The sequence below is a fragment of the Nelumbo lutea genome, chromosome 1 (genome assembly GCF_056320005.1).
Source record: "Nelumbo lutea isolate HS-2025 chromosome 1, American lotus-T2T, whole genome shotgun sequence".
NCBI lineage: Eukaryota > Viridiplantae > Streptophyta > Magnoliopsida > Proteales > Nelumbonaceae > Nelumbo > Nelumbo lutea.
The window spans coordinates 154,121,595-154,136,717 of NC_142684.1; the positions used below are offsets into that span (position 1 = coordinate 154,121,595).

The 15,123-nt window shown below is 37.9% G+C and overlaps 1 protein-coding gene across 2 annotated transcripts in view; it reads left to right on the forward strand.

The window, feature by feature from the left end:
* Positions 1-15,123, forward strand: part of LOC148878515 (sister chromatid cohesion protein PDS5 homolog A-like) — a 45,378-nt gene that overhangs the window by 11,953 nt on the left and 18,302 nt on the right. For both annotated transcript variants that reach the window (XM_088955869.1, XM_088955871.1), the window contains exons 6-22: positions 3,111-3,327; positions 3,433-3,578; positions 3,671-3,813; positions 6,112-6,261; positions 6,389-6,437; positions 6,518-6,709; positions 6,892-7,074; positions 9,782-9,936; positions 10,041-10,167; positions 10,284-10,433; positions 10,534-10,593; positions 10,787-10,923; positions 11,083-11,200; positions 11,311-11,445; positions 11,605-11,804; positions 12,392-12,548; positions 12,661-12,813. In XM_088955869.1, the coding sequence (XP_088811995.1) occupies positions 3,111-3,327; positions 3,433-3,578; positions 3,671-3,813; positions 6,112-6,261; positions 6,389-6,437; positions 6,518-6,709; positions 6,892-7,074; positions 9,782-9,936; positions 10,041-10,167; positions 10,284-10,433; positions 10,534-10,593; positions 10,787-10,923; positions 11,083-11,200; positions 11,311-11,445; positions 11,605-11,804; positions 12,392-12,548; positions 12,661-12,813 (2,472 nt within the window). The remainder of the gene's footprint in view (positions 1-3,110; positions 3,328-3,432; positions 3,579-3,670; positions 3,814-6,111; positions 6,262-6,388; positions 6,438-6,517; positions 6,710-6,891; positions 7,075-9,781; positions 9,937-10,040; positions 10,168-10,283; positions 10,434-10,533; positions 10,594-10,786; positions 10,924-11,082; positions 11,201-11,310; positions 11,446-11,604; positions 11,805-12,391; positions 12,549-12,660; positions 12,814-15,123) is intronic.

The window sequence follows — 15,123 nt, forward strand, 5'->3', positions numbered from 1 at the left end:
CGCATGAGCTTCTATTAATAGACCCATGGGAGGCGAAGAACTCATTGAGCTCCCCATGAAGTATGCCTTCGCATTATCGGATTGGAAGATCTGTATTTCAACATGGAATTGCGTGAATACCATCCTTTGGAAGTCGTTCACTATCTTTGGAACCTCGTCTCTGCTGCGCATAGGGATTACCCATGTGTAGCGAGAGTAATCATCAATCAATGTAATAAAGTACTTATATCCGCCCTCAGAGATCACATTTGTAGGCCCCCATACATCAGAATACACAACATGAAAATGAACATTTGATCTTTTATTGCTTGAATGAAAGGTTGTTCTACATTGTTTACTCAACTGACACATTTGACACATGAACTCTGACACTGAACATGACTTAAATAAAAGTGGAAACAAACATTTTATTATTTCGAAAGAAACATGACCTAAACGACTGTGCCACAACAAAATTTGACTCTTATTTGACTGACTATGCGACTCTGAGGATGACACGGAGACCAGCTTTGTTGTCGGGAATGTAGAGACCGTCCACTAGGATTCCTCTTCCAATCGTCCTCTCAGAAGTTAGATCTTGAAATACACATGAGTTAGCAAAAAAGGTCACACTACAATTCAAGAAGTTTGCAATGCTACTAATTGAAAGCAAGTTTATGGGAAGTTGAGGGACATGCAATACACAATTCAGGTTGAGGCCATGGGGAAGGGATATTGATCATTGACCTGCAATAGAAGAAAAAGAACCATCTGCAAGTCTCACTCTATCTCTTCCTGACAAAAGGCTATAAGGCTGGAATAAGTTAGGCTTACTGGTCATGTGATTTGAGGCCCTTGAGTCAATGATCCAAGGGGAATCTGTGGGAGTGACATGGAATGCAAAAGCCACATTACCTAAAGTAGATGCAAAAGAAGTAGAGGGAGTACCAGTGACTGAGTTGTCCATTTGCCGCAATGTCCTACCATAAGATTCCAGATGTTTTCTGAATGAATTCATTATACCCTCCTTGGGGTCAGGCTTATTAGGGCGGTCTCGGGTAGTACCAGTAACTTGAGTGTCTTGAGTTGCCACGTGCTGTGCTCGTTCTTTTCAACTGACCTTTACCCTGTTCTTGATTCTTTGCTGCCCACTTGGGTTTCCCGTGGATGTCCCAACAAGTGTCACGTGTATGTCGTGACCGTCTACAGTGGGTACAAAATAGTTTATCTTTATCATCTGCCTTCTTAGGATCACCTTTCTTTCCTGTTGAGCTGTTATTCATCGCAGCCAAGGCAACTTGTTGCTCCCCCTCAGCTGTAACCATCACACTCCGCCTGCTTTCTTCAGATTGGACAAGGGAGTATACTTCGTGTACCATAGGCAATTCTTTGCTTCCTAGGATTTGCACCCTCAATGGTTCATATACAGGGTTCAGCCCTAACAAGAAAACAAACACTCGTTGTTGAGAGACCAGCTTCCTGTAGGCCTTAGCATCATCATCGTGCTTCCACTCTATGGCCTGATAATGGTCCAATTCCTTCCATATGGAGGTAAGGGCTGAATAATATTAGGACAAGCTACGGTTTCCCTGTTTACATGTTGAGGACTCAGCTTGCAATTGGTAAACCTTGGCGTAATGCCTTTGCTCAGAATAGGTAATTCTGGCCTGTTCCCAGATTTCACTGGTGGTGTCTGCCCACATGAAATTCTTTTTCACATCAGGTTCCATGGCTGCGAGGAGACAAGACATCACCATACTGTTTTCTTGGTCCCACCTATCATGTTCGGCCATCTCACCCTTGGGTTTTTTCACCCTTCCATTGATGTAACCAGCCTTACCTCTTGCCGTTACATAGAGTTTCACTCTCTTAGCCCACTCCAGGTGGTTCAGACCGTTCAAGGGGGTAATTGGCATGGGAAAAACCATGTTTTCACCTCCCATACTTGCTGTGTTGCAGGTTGGTGTATTCCCTGGTGAGGTAAATACATGACTTGCCATTGAAGACTACAAAAAAACAGTCCAAATGCCACCCAACAGCACAGCCGCCACAACTAGAATATGGTAACTCAGGGTTTGCTCCTAGAAGGTGACAACAGATTATTTGAAAGTTGCTGAGAACACAGGGTCTACTGCTGAGAATAAGGGTTCAGTCAATACAACGTCCAAACAGAATAGTAACCAGTCCGGTCATCGGTTCAGCACCACCAATACCGACATTACTGTTAGTCTGAATGTGGTTCCCCCACTCTAACCATCAAATGTCCAAACTAGTAATCATATAATCAAGGCATGAGTCCTACACACCATTGGATAAAGAGTACTGAGACAAACTGAAACAAAAACACACCTGTTCAGCACTGGATAACCGAGGAGTTTGCACCATCAGCACCCTTCTTCGATTAGGGTTTCATTGCACCAGCACCACCCTACGGCCAGAAACTGCTAGGGTTTCTCAGAAAACCGCCGCTAGGGACCACTAGGGTTTCAGCAGAAGTAGCCGCCAGAACTTACTAGGGTTTCTGCAGATACAGCCGCCAGAGAGGACTGAAAAACAAGCCACTGCTAGGGTTTCTGTAAAGGTAGCAACGTCCAATCACTTTTAGAAAGGCTGAAGCTAGGATCGTAGGTCTCCTCCAACCCAGAAAACCTGCTCCGATACCATGTGGTCACTTGTGGTGATTGAGAGAGAGAGAGAGAGAGAGGGAGAGAGGGAGAGAGAGAAAGAGAGGTACGGATGAGAGGAGAAAATCAGTACTGGCTGCCGCCAGTTTTCTATTTATATTAATCTTTATAAAAGAGATGAAATTACAAGTATGCCCCTGGCGGCATATCCAGAACAATAATAAAAGAAAAAAAAGGGCTAGTAGCTGAAACTGTCCTACCACCAGCAGTTATAAAGAACAATTAAGCCTTACAACATTTACTTAAAGCACTTCTTATTTTTTTTTTTAACTTAGAATTTCAGTCTTCTTCTTTGTCTCATTTCCTTTTTTCTGTAGGTTGAAATCATGCCAATTTATAATGTGCTATATTTCTTCAAAATTAGGAAAATACAATCTTAGATGTCCTATTCATGGTTTTAAAGGTTAAATGAATAGATTTTAACTTCTGAAGTTCCGCCTTATACAGACAGATCAATCAAATACTCGTCTGAAAGCAGTGAGGTTACTCGGAGACCTGTTTGCTCTACCAGATTATGCCATCTGTGAAGCATTTCACCCAATATTCTCTGAATTCTTGAAGAGGTTGACTGATAGAGTAGTGGAGGTTCGAATGTCTGTCATTGGGCATGTAAGGAGCTGTTTGCTTTCAAATCCCTTCAGAGATGAAGCTCCTCAAATTATTGGTATGGATGATGGCTAGTTATGCTATTACATATATTTTTGTTAAGCATTTCAGTATAGTAAACTGTTTATGTCGTTGAGTTTGAGCTTGATGTGCGATTTTCCAGATGCCCTCTGTGATCGGCTGTTAGACTATGATGAAAATGTTCGGAAAGAAGTTGTTGCTGCACTCTGTGACGTGGCTTGTCATACCTTGAAATCCATTCCTATTGAAACCATAAAACTTGTTGCAGAGCGTCTTCGAGATAAATCTGTACTGATCTCTCTATCTCTCTTCACTTCATTTGGCTATCCAACTTCTCAATGAATTTCTATTTCTGACAGTCTCTGTTTCAAAAATTTCAGCTACTTGTTAAAAGATATACCATGGAGAGGCTACCTGAAATATACAGAATTTGTTGCTTAAAATCTTCTGATTCAGTTAGCTCAGATGATTTTGACTGGATCCCTGGGAAGATACTTAGATGCTTCTTTGACAAAGATTTCAGGTGAGAACATCTATTTGGGCATTAATCTGGGGAAACTGTATATTCTACTGTTCTTTTCAAAGGCAGCTTTTAATTGAGTTGATTCAGTGATTTTTGTTTATCTGGGATGGACAGTACAGTCGTGTTACCTAATGTATATGCAAATAGAAGCCAAAACTGATAGTCACATAAAACTATGACAGAAAACAGAAATGGTAAATCAAGGGCACCTAAGATTTATGTGATTCAGCTAGAAGGCCCATGTCCACAGGAGAGGATGATCAAGCCATTATGTTTGAAAATATAGATTATATAACCAGAGGAAGACAGCGGTCTGAATAAGACTATACCGCACTGGCTTACTGGACAAGGCACATACAAATAATTGGAATTACAGAAAAGCCCCCAATATAACCAGAGGTTACAATAACATCCTGGATATAAACCCAAAGTTGCAAATATATCAAAACATCCTCTAACACTCTTCATGCAAGAAAATCCAAAGACAAACCATATTCCCCACACTATCAGGGATTATACAAAGAGCTTTTCTCCAGAATAAAAAAAGAGTTTTTTCTCCAAGAATCTAGAGGATTTGAGGTGTAACCTTACAAATCTGAGTAACTGGACTTCAAAAACTAGAAAATTGAAATTTCACAAACTTGAAATAGCATAAGAAGATATGGGAATTGGGAAAGGTCATTTTAATTATCAATGTTTCTGTAGAAATATCTTTGGATCAATTATGGAAGTGGAATTGGTCCCAATGACTCATGATCTGAAATGCAATGTATTGAATGGATTTCTGCATCTTTTAGAAGCTGTTTGGATGCATCTGTTGAATTATGTGCAAACAAAATATATAATCTGTTTCTGTACTTCGTATTCATGGATATGTTGATTGAATTATATGTATTATGCAAATAAACATCAGTTAAACTTAAAAAATATGGTCATCTAACCAATGTGTCAAACTAATTATCAGGGAATTCTTTTTTTTTTGAGAGAGAAAGGTAAATTATTATATTAATAAAAAAAAGATTGCAACCCCCTGCACAACAAGGCACTGTGCAGGGCCTATGACGTTTCTGTACATTTCATATCTTGTGTTCATGGGGTACAAAAAGAGCTAAAATAAAAAAAAAGAATTATACGGTCTGCCCCTGAAATTTTTGTGTGTTCCTACCCAAGAATATAATCTACCCCATAAACCTTTCAACAATTTTTCTTCTGTACTATATTGATTTTCAAAAGGCCTCCTGTTTCTTTCGATCCAGAGAATTCTTAAGTGGTTCCAAATGACAAAGAAAATACATTCTTGATATAGAGTAAAATCCGTTGAGAATTTCAAAGAAAGCCTATAACGAGACTTTTAAACTCATTTAATTGATATGGTAGCTCTTGTAACCTTAACTATTGTAAAGGTGGATGTACTTGGGACTTCGGGAGTTCATATTGGGCAATGTGTACGAAAGTGGTGGGAATAGATAGACCATTGACTTTCTTGGAGGAGTCCACTCACTGTCTCTGGCAGACACGTTGAGGTTGAAGTTGACTCTTTTTATGCTGTTTTTCGATCTCACATGATCAACGAGAAGTTATTAATTAATTAATGAAAAAAGGTACGACGGGTAAGAACAAATCAAGTGCAAACCTCCCCCCCCCCCCCCCCCCCCCCCGGCTGACTTGAAATGGCCTCCCTTACACCCCATATAAAGCTGAAAACAAACCAGTTTGGAAGGGATGAGCCCCGATACAATGCAAGTCAGTTAAATCATTGGCTGTCTGATCCAATCGAATGAGATGTTCCCCCTGGCTGCTAAAGGGCTCACCATCCTTCAACATTCCATCATCACCAGCTGGGAATCTCCTGCAATTTCCACTGTTAGAGTAACTAAGGGCATATGTCAACCTTGAACCTCTCAGCAGAGAATATTTCTTCTCAAATATAATCAACTCTCCCTACTTGTCCCAATTGAACTTGAAGGACCTCTCCCTTGCGTCTCCTGAACTTACATCTAATGCCCGGTGGTCCTGGGGTTCCCATTGAGCAGCAACCAAAGTTCAGCTTGATGGATCCTTGAGGAGAGGGAAACCAAGATTGAAGAAACATTAAAATATTTCCAATTACGAGGGCTGGCTTGTATTTTATGTTTTGGTGAGGTGGCACTTGTTTGTTGGGTCTTGTCCATTGCCAGCTGGCCTTTTTCTTCCTTTATAGGGTCTTTTTCTTCTTCTTGTTGCAAAGTATTTTTTTTGAAGTTTCCAAACTATTTTTCTGTTGTTAACTATAAAACATGTGCTGTAAATTCTCTACAGATCAGAGACAATTGAGGTTGTTCTATGTGAATCCTTGTTCCCCACTGAATTCTCAATTAAGGACAAGGTGAAACATTGGGTTAAAATCTTCCCAGGGTTTGACAAAGTAGAGGTAAAGGCACTTGAGAAGATACTGGAGCAGAGGCAGAGGTTTGTTTACAATGTTTCTTTTGGTATCATGCATTTTTCTCTGATTTCATGGAACCCTTTTTCTGTTAACTTCCTTCTGTTTATAGGATTTGCACAGAAATTCAGGGATTTTCTCCTTTCATTGCAGGTTACAGCAAGAAATGTTGAAATATATTTCTTTCCGGCAGATGCATCAGGTTTCCAAATCTTTAAAATTGAACTGCTAATATTGCTGTATTCTGTAAGGTGCTATTAAATTCAATCTTTTTAAATGCAGGATAATAATGCCCCTGAGCTGCTAAAGAAGATTTTTGTTTGCTGTCGTATCATGTCCCACTGCTTTCCTGATCCTTCGAAGGCAGAGGAGAGTTTCCAGATTCTCGATCAACTTAAGGATGCTAATATTTGGAAAATTTTGTCAAATCTACTTGATCCTAATACTACATTTGAGCAGGCTTGGACATCTAGGGTATTTTCTTTATATATGGATTATTGTGATAAAAGCAAGAAATAACATTTGAAAGTTCTTTCTTATATAATAACATGAAAACTATTATTCTGGTATGGATACTTAAACAAAAAATAATATGGTTGTTGGCATAGTTTCCTATTTGAAGATTTAGGGGCTTATGTTTTCCTTCATATTTGCAGGATGAATTGCTTAGGATACTTGGTGAAAAACACCGACTTTATGATTTTTTGAGGACACTCTCAATGAAATGCTCTTATCTACTCTTCAACAAGGAGTATGTAAAAGAAATACTTTTGGAGATTTCTGAACAAAAATCAGCAGAAAATATACAATTTATTCAGTCGTGCATGAATCTATTAGTGGTAAAAACACATCCTTCTCATTCATTTGATACTTGTAATATTGCAACCTATGTTTTTTAACCTTTAAGGTAGTCTCATTGTTACTTTGTGTCTTTGAACATTCATGGGTTGAAATCTGTCGTCTTGCATAATATTCTACTGTACTTTATCAAGGAATAGGATAATGAAATCTGTACAAGGTGTCAGGTATCCCTGATAGGGATAGTTAGCGGCTACCTTCCCTCTTGTATATAGAAAAATATAACAGTTGCTGTTACATCATGAATTCATACTGGTCCCTAGAACAATTGCTCTCTGCTTGTACCCTTGCTTAGCCATAGCATCGATCAATTCATTGGCTGATCTGTTAACCCAGTTGACACAAATAGTGATGTTCTCTTGCACAGTTTATATTTTCATTTCATTTAAAAAATCATGTGAATGCTTCTTAGTTTGTTGTTATTTTTTCTCTTTTTCTGTGAATGTCTTACATTAAATGTGAAGGTCTTAAGGGGTGCTCCTTATGTTTGCTATTGTAGCATGTCCTGTGATCATTGTTTGACTTTGAATTACTTGAAGGCCAATAGCTTCCATTATCCCAAGTTGCATGTTTTTTCCCTTTTTTTCTGGCTTATTTAGTATCTTTTTGGTTGTCCTTTTTCGTCTATCTGGACCTTTGTATGCTTTTGACCTATTGCATGATCTTTTTTTTTTTTTTTGATAATCTTGAAAGAGCTCATTTTAGAAACTATTCCATGGCACTTGCCCTTGAGACCAGTTGAAGGTCAGCTAGGCTAAATCCATCAAAACTGGTCAGTTCTTAGCTCCTGCCCAATGATTCAATCTGTAAAGTGGATCTCATACTAGGTCAAATAATAGGTCATATCAGTTCGAGTGTCCCATGTATGAGGTTTTCTTCAACATGCAGCTTTTGCTAGAACCTGAAATGAGCTCGCATGCTGAGGCATTTGAAGATTTTTGCAGTTATTTGATCTGCTATGTCATTTTGTGTGTGTATATGTGGCTGTGTATTATTGGTAACAAAAAACTTCATTAATTAAAGAAAATGGGCTGAAGGGAAATAAGCTAAGAAAGCTACACTAGCAGGGGAAAAAGGATCATGAAACAAGCTGAAAATTAAACGTTTCACTCTTCTTCTAACTGAAGGGGGAAGAAACTGGACTTAACTCTTGGTCTGAGAATATGCTCCACACTTTTAAGTTCATGTTTTTCATTATTTATTTACTTTTTGATACACTATAAAATTTTCCTTACAAGGGTAAGTGAATTCATGACTGTAAATTGGTAAACAAATTGTCTCTGACCATCAAAGTGAATTTAAATAGGCTTTGGGGACATAAGAAACTAAGCAATTATTTACAACAAAGCATACCCCACAAGCAAATGGGATCATCAGATCAATCATGCTGATGCTCTCCAATCAACTAAAACAACTCAAGATTAGTATAACAATGCCTCATCCTCGCTTCACTCTATTTGTACACAATGGCAGTTAGAACAAAGACTTGAGGATCAGCATAGCTGCCAGTTAATCTTTATTGCATGTTCACACACCACGGAATCTGGGTAACAATTAATAGGAAATTACATGTAGTTAAAACTTCATAGTTCAACACTAACTTTAACCAACATTCTTTAGTTCACCTAAGAGCGTTACCTTAATCAACTTCCTTTTCTTCACTGGGAACCATTGAAGAATTGTCTGGAGCTTTATTCCATTGGCTGTTTTTGGTGTGTATAGTGGGAGATGAACGACAGGATATTTCAGAACCTCTATGCAGATGAGCAAGGGGTGCTGGGGGAATCAAAGGAAAGATATGTTCTTGGCTATCAGTAGATAGGGAATTTAAAGTTTGGAATACAGCAGATCTTTTGACAGGGCGCTTTTTTTCTTTTTAATTTTTTTTTTGTTCATATCCTGCTAACAAATAGTGTATAGAAGTTCAGTTAATTTTTCTCAAAAAAAAAAAAATTGTGTATAGAAGTATACAAGTGTTTTTCCATGGGGCCTTGATGTAATTTCAATTTGATATTAATACAATCATTACTTTACCTGTTAAAAAAACCTATAATTATGAAACCTCTCTGGAAAATTGATAAATGAATATTCTTGTTATATGAACCAAATATCTCTTCTGCTTTCCTGAAGGTCTCCTCCCAAGATTGCTTTTGAGCATTCAGCTCCTTGATGTTGGCTAGGAATGCACTGAACTGTTTGTATGATAGGCGGTTCCTGGCTTGTTGAAAGAATTCCTTTCTATCAATCTGTGGTGTCATTTGCTGGCAATGGGTGCCACAGTGGAGAGTTTGCTGCAGAGGACTGCTGATTGGTGGATACCAAGATGATGCCTGTAGTTCATCCTTCATACTGAGATTTTGTGGGAGATGTGCCATCAGTGGTCCTTTTTGTAGATAGCAGCAATGCGTTGCACTGTTTATGCTTTTCACTATCATGAATAAAAGTTATGTGTAGATCCTACATATATATGTTTTTTTTGTGTAAACAAATCTGGACCTGCATGATACTCTATGGCTTACTATTGTTATGATATGAAAGAATCTTGCACTAGTCTAGTTCTCAATGTTTATTTTTTTGATAATTATCTAATTCTCAATGTTATTTGCAGTCTTGATATAGCTTAGTCTTGTAAGGCATGTCTCCATATTTGCAAATACCTTTTCATAGCCTTTTGATGACAATTTTCAGATTATTGCCCGTTTTTCTCCATTGCTATTAAGTGGGGTTGAAGAAGAACTGGTGAATCTTCTTAAAGAGGACAATGAAATAGTTAAAGAAGGTGTTTTGCATGTTCTGGCAAGGGCTGGTGGAACCATCCGGCAACAATTAGCAATGACTTCTAGGTGTGAACCTTGAATTGTTGAATTGTAGTTGCTGATATTATATTTATTTATTAATTATTTTTTAACCGAAATATGCCTTTTTTGTCTTGGTTATCCAAATGCAGTTCCGTAGATCTTATATTAGAGAGATTATGTTTGGAGGGTAACCGAGTACAGGCTAAATATGCTGTACATGCCCTGGCAGCAATAACAAAAGATGATGGGCTCAAATCACTCTCTGTTCTATACAAGGTTTGATTTCTCATTTTTCTTCTCGTTTATAGTAGTTCAGTTCAACTTTGAAATATGCTATTTCTTGTGATCATATTTAGATTTGGATGACCTGATGCATCTTACTGCACCTGCAGAGGCTTGTTGATATGTTAGAGGAGAAAACACATCTTCCTGCCATCCTACAATCTCTGGGTTGTATAGCTCAGACTGCAATGCCGGTTTTTGAAACTAGAGAGAGTGAGATCATAGAGTTTATAAGAAACAAAATTTTTGAGTGCAGTAATGTATGTCTTCCACAATTAATGAGGCATATGCATGCTATATAGTATTTATTGGAAAAATGATCTTTAGCTCTATCTGAATTGTTTCTCTTTTCTGTTCCAGAAAGCAGAGAAAAGCAATCAAGCCTGTTGGGATGATAGAAGTGAACTTTGCTCTTTGAAGGTTAGTCATGATGGCTAGATCTGAATTTTGTTCCAGCACCCATGACTCACCAGTGGCATATAATGATAAATTCTAGTGATTTTCTTTTAGGGTATTTACATATTCCTGTCAATTTTTGCTCTTTGCTTTTCTCCATGCATTATCATGACAAATTCCTTCACACGAGGATTTAAAATCTCTTGGTGATCTGCAGATTTTTGGTATTAAAACATTGGTGAAGAGCTACTTGCCTGTTAAAGATGCTCATTTGCGTCTTGGGATTGAAAACCTCTTGGGAATCCTTAAAAATTTTCTTACTTTTGGGGAGATTTCAGAAGACATAGAATCAAGGTACTCTTAATGTTTATGCATTGGTCTTATTTTCTAGAAGAAGAAACCAAGGTTCCTCTGACTTATTGTTTGCTTGTTGTGCAAGAGTATATCTGATCATCTCATGTGATTTCTGTTTGCTTTTATTTTTTTCTTTGGTTGTCTGTGGTTATCTGGCAGTCCTGTTGATAAGGCCCATTTGAAGCTTGCTTCAGCAAAAGCAGTTCTTCGTTTGTCAAGGCATTGGGATCACAAAATACCCATCAATGTGTTTCATTTAACATTGACAACATCAGAGGTTAAATCCTCTCCAATCCAAATTGTATTCTAGAGTGTCATCTATTAAGGTGGTTCTTGTTTATCTTTGGTTGTTACCTTCATATGTTAGTTGCTTTCATTGATTCACAGGCTATCTACCCTCAAGTTAAGAAACTTTTCCATGGGAAGGTACATCAATATATAAAGGATCGGCTTCTCGATGCAAAGTATGCTTGTGCCTTCTTATTAAATTTAACTGGATATCAGGAGCCAGACTCAAAAGAGGTTAATATTCTGATTAGTTATAATGTATTTGAAATTATTCATAGTATTTCTTCTATTTTACTATAAACTAGTATGCCATTTATTCCATCTTGGTGGAATGCAGAAGAGTCTTTGTTGGTTCTTTTTACTTGAGTTCCTTATCCTTATTCCTTTTGACAGGACAAGCATAACCTAGATGAAGTTATTCAGATGTGTCACCAAGCAAGGGCACGGCAACTTTCTATGCAATGCGACTCAAATCCACTTTTGGCTTATCCAGAATGCATACTCCCATACCTGGTCCATGCTCTTGCATATCACCCTTCATTTCCTAATATTGATGAATGCACCGACGTTAAAGCATTTGAACCAATATACCGGTATGGCTGCTATCTACATTTATCTTCTTGTTGTTGATGTCATTGAATGAGATATGGTTGTTATCGAATGCATGGATTTATTATTTTGAAAATAACATTACTTTTCTGTTTATCAATTGCATGCATTTTCTTAAAGTATTTTCCCTAACAAGATGTCGCTTAATCAGCTTCCAGAAACACAACTTGTCTTCATTGCAAGTGACAAAAGATTTATTTGAGAAAAATCATTGATTTTTTGTGGCGACAAAGGTTATCTAATAATTCATACTTCTGAGAACATTAAAAAAACTATATTCAAAGTTACAAATTAATAGTAATGGCTTTATGACTTCATGTGCTTCTGTGGTCGAGATTCTAGGAACATTATGATTGATTGCAGAGCATGATGAAATGGGCTTCATATACCTGATCCAAAATTATAAGATTTCATTGGTCGATTGTTTGATTTAGCAGAATGAAACTCATTATGAATACATCTATCTTGGAAATGTGGCTTGAGATGATATCCCCAGGTCATATGCATGAATAGATAACAAAAGATACTGAAGACATCTTATTTTATTATATCTTTTGTCTGTATTTTCTAGGCAGCTGTATTTATTTCTTTCTACACTGGTACATGAAGACAAAAGTGGAAAATCAGATGCTAATACCAGCAAAGAAAAGGAGACTGTTTCTACAATCATCTCCATTTTTCACAGCATAAAATCCTCGGAGGATATAGTTGATATGGTGAAGTCTAAGGTAGGAAGTTTGTTTCCCTTAATATCTCCTTGTGTTGGTTAAACAAAAGTTTTCACCCAATCTTACTTCTAGCTTCTGAGTAATTGTATGACATGGTCATTGAAAATCACAGAATTCACATGCAATTTGTGATATTGGGATGTCAATCACCAAACGTCTAGCTCAACAGCAGGATGGTTTGAAAGAGTTGACATCCTCAGCCTCAGTTCCACTACCAACGTCACTGTACAAATCAGTTGAGAATAAAGAAGGCGTTGACTCTTTGGTGAGTATTTGTAAACTTAAAACTCTTAACTCTATAGTCTTATTCCAATGCATTGAACACCTGGAAAGAGGAGATACTGCTGCTTGTCTGGTTAGGTTTTGTTGGATACTCGGCGATACTGATAATCTACTTGAGATTTGGTTGGGTGATCAAAATCTGTTGCAACAGGTTTCTGTCGATATCAATTGGTTTGCGGCTTCTGCCATTCTTTTTTTGTCTTAATATGCTATAGTAGTTTGAATTGGGTTATCGAAAGAAAGGTTGTCTACGCTGCTTTTGTCTTACATGTGTTGATCTCCTTCACAGTTTTAATCAATTTATGTTTGTTTTCTCTTAAATTTTTATCAGTAATTTGTAAATAATCCTATTCAGTTTTAGGTTAGAAGAAGAAGAAGAAGAAGAAGGGTTCGACCAGTGGAGGAAAAAGTCACGCTCTCTAGCTGACCCACTTTGTATTTATATTGAATAAGTTGAGTTACAAAAAGACAGTATTGTCCCTTACAAGTGATGGGACACAACCTAAACTTGAATAAAACAAACCTTTCACTTCTAACTAGATAAACCAAAAGACCAAAATACCCCTGTACTGTTGACTTTAACACTCCCCCTCAAGCTGGAGAGTATATGTCATATAGTCCCAGCTTGTCACATATGTAATCTACTCTGCCCCGAGACAGCCCCTTTGTAAAGAGATCTGCCCACTGGTTTCCTGAGCTCACATGAGATGTAGTTATGATTCCACTAATCACTTTTTCTCTTACAAAGTGGCAATCGACTTCAATATGCTTTGTTCTCTCATGGAATACTGGATTAAAAGAGATGTGTATAGCAGTTTGATTATCACAATATAACCTCATGGGTCTGTCAACTGAGAACCCCATCTCTTGTAACAAATTCTTCAACCATACTAGTTCACATGTAGTATGAGCCATAGCCCTATACTCAGCTTATGCACTGCTCTTTGCCACCACTGTTTGTTCCTTGCTCTTTCAAGTTACCAGATTGCCACCAAGGAAGGTACAATAACCTGTAGTTGATCTATTGTTCGACATAGAACCAGATCAATCAGCATCTGTATACCCTTCTATCTCAAGAGTTCCTCCACTTTTGTATAGCAGACCACGACCCGGAGCACCTTTTAGATACTTAAAAATTCTTAGAACTGCTTCCCAATGAGGAATCCTAGGATGTTGCAGAAATTGGTTCACCATACTTAAAACAAATGATATATCTGGCTGTGTGATAGTCAGATAGTTCAATTTTTCCACCAACCTCCTGTACCTTCCAGAATCATCAAACTCTTCACCTGCATCAACACTCAACTTAGCATTTGGTTCCATAGGTGTCTCGGCTGGTTTGGCAACCTAACAACCCTGTTTCTTCAAGTAGGTCAAGGATATATTTCATTTGACATAAGTTAATTCCATGTCTTGACCTTGCAACTTCTATTCCCAGGAAGTACTTCAGTTTACCCAAATCTTTTGTGTTGAAGTGATCTTGTAGGAAGTTCTTTAACCTTTCAATCCTATTACTATCACTCTCAGTTATGACAATATCGTCCACATACACCACTAGCAAGATTTTCCCATCTTTTGAGTCATGGTTGAACATGGAATTATCTACCTGGCATTGTTTCATCCCAAAGTTCTTCACTACTTCATTGAATCTACCAAACCACACACGTTGAGATTGTTTTAGCCCATAAATTGCCTTTTTAAGTCTATACACCTTAACATCCTCCCCCTGAACAATAAACCCTAATGGTTGCTCCATATATATCTCCTCAAGTAGATCACCGTGCAGGAAGGCATTCTTGATGTCAAATTGCAAGAGAGGCCAGTCGTACATTGCTACTAATGAAATCAATACCGAACTAAGCCAATTTTAGCCACAGGAGAAAATGTCTCCACATAGTCCACACCATACAACTGAGAGTAGCCCTTGGCACTAACCTGGCTTTTAATCGTTCCACACTACCATCTGGAAGATACTTCACTGTGTAGACCCACTTACACCCAACAACATGCTTATCGGGAGGGAGAGTAGTAAGTTCCCACATATGATTGTGTTGTAAGGTAAACATTCCTCTTCCATTTCTTGTCACCACCCTAGAGAGGTAAGAGCTTCCTGAACAGTTTTGGGAGTTGAAATAGAGGATAACAAGGATATAAAATGGCGATGGGAAGCAGAAAGGTGAGTAATTGAAACATAATGAGAAATATGATGAGATGTACAACTACGCTTACCTTTCCACAATGTAATAGGAAGATCAAGGTCCGAAGGAGGAGGTGCAACCACAGGATCTGTCAA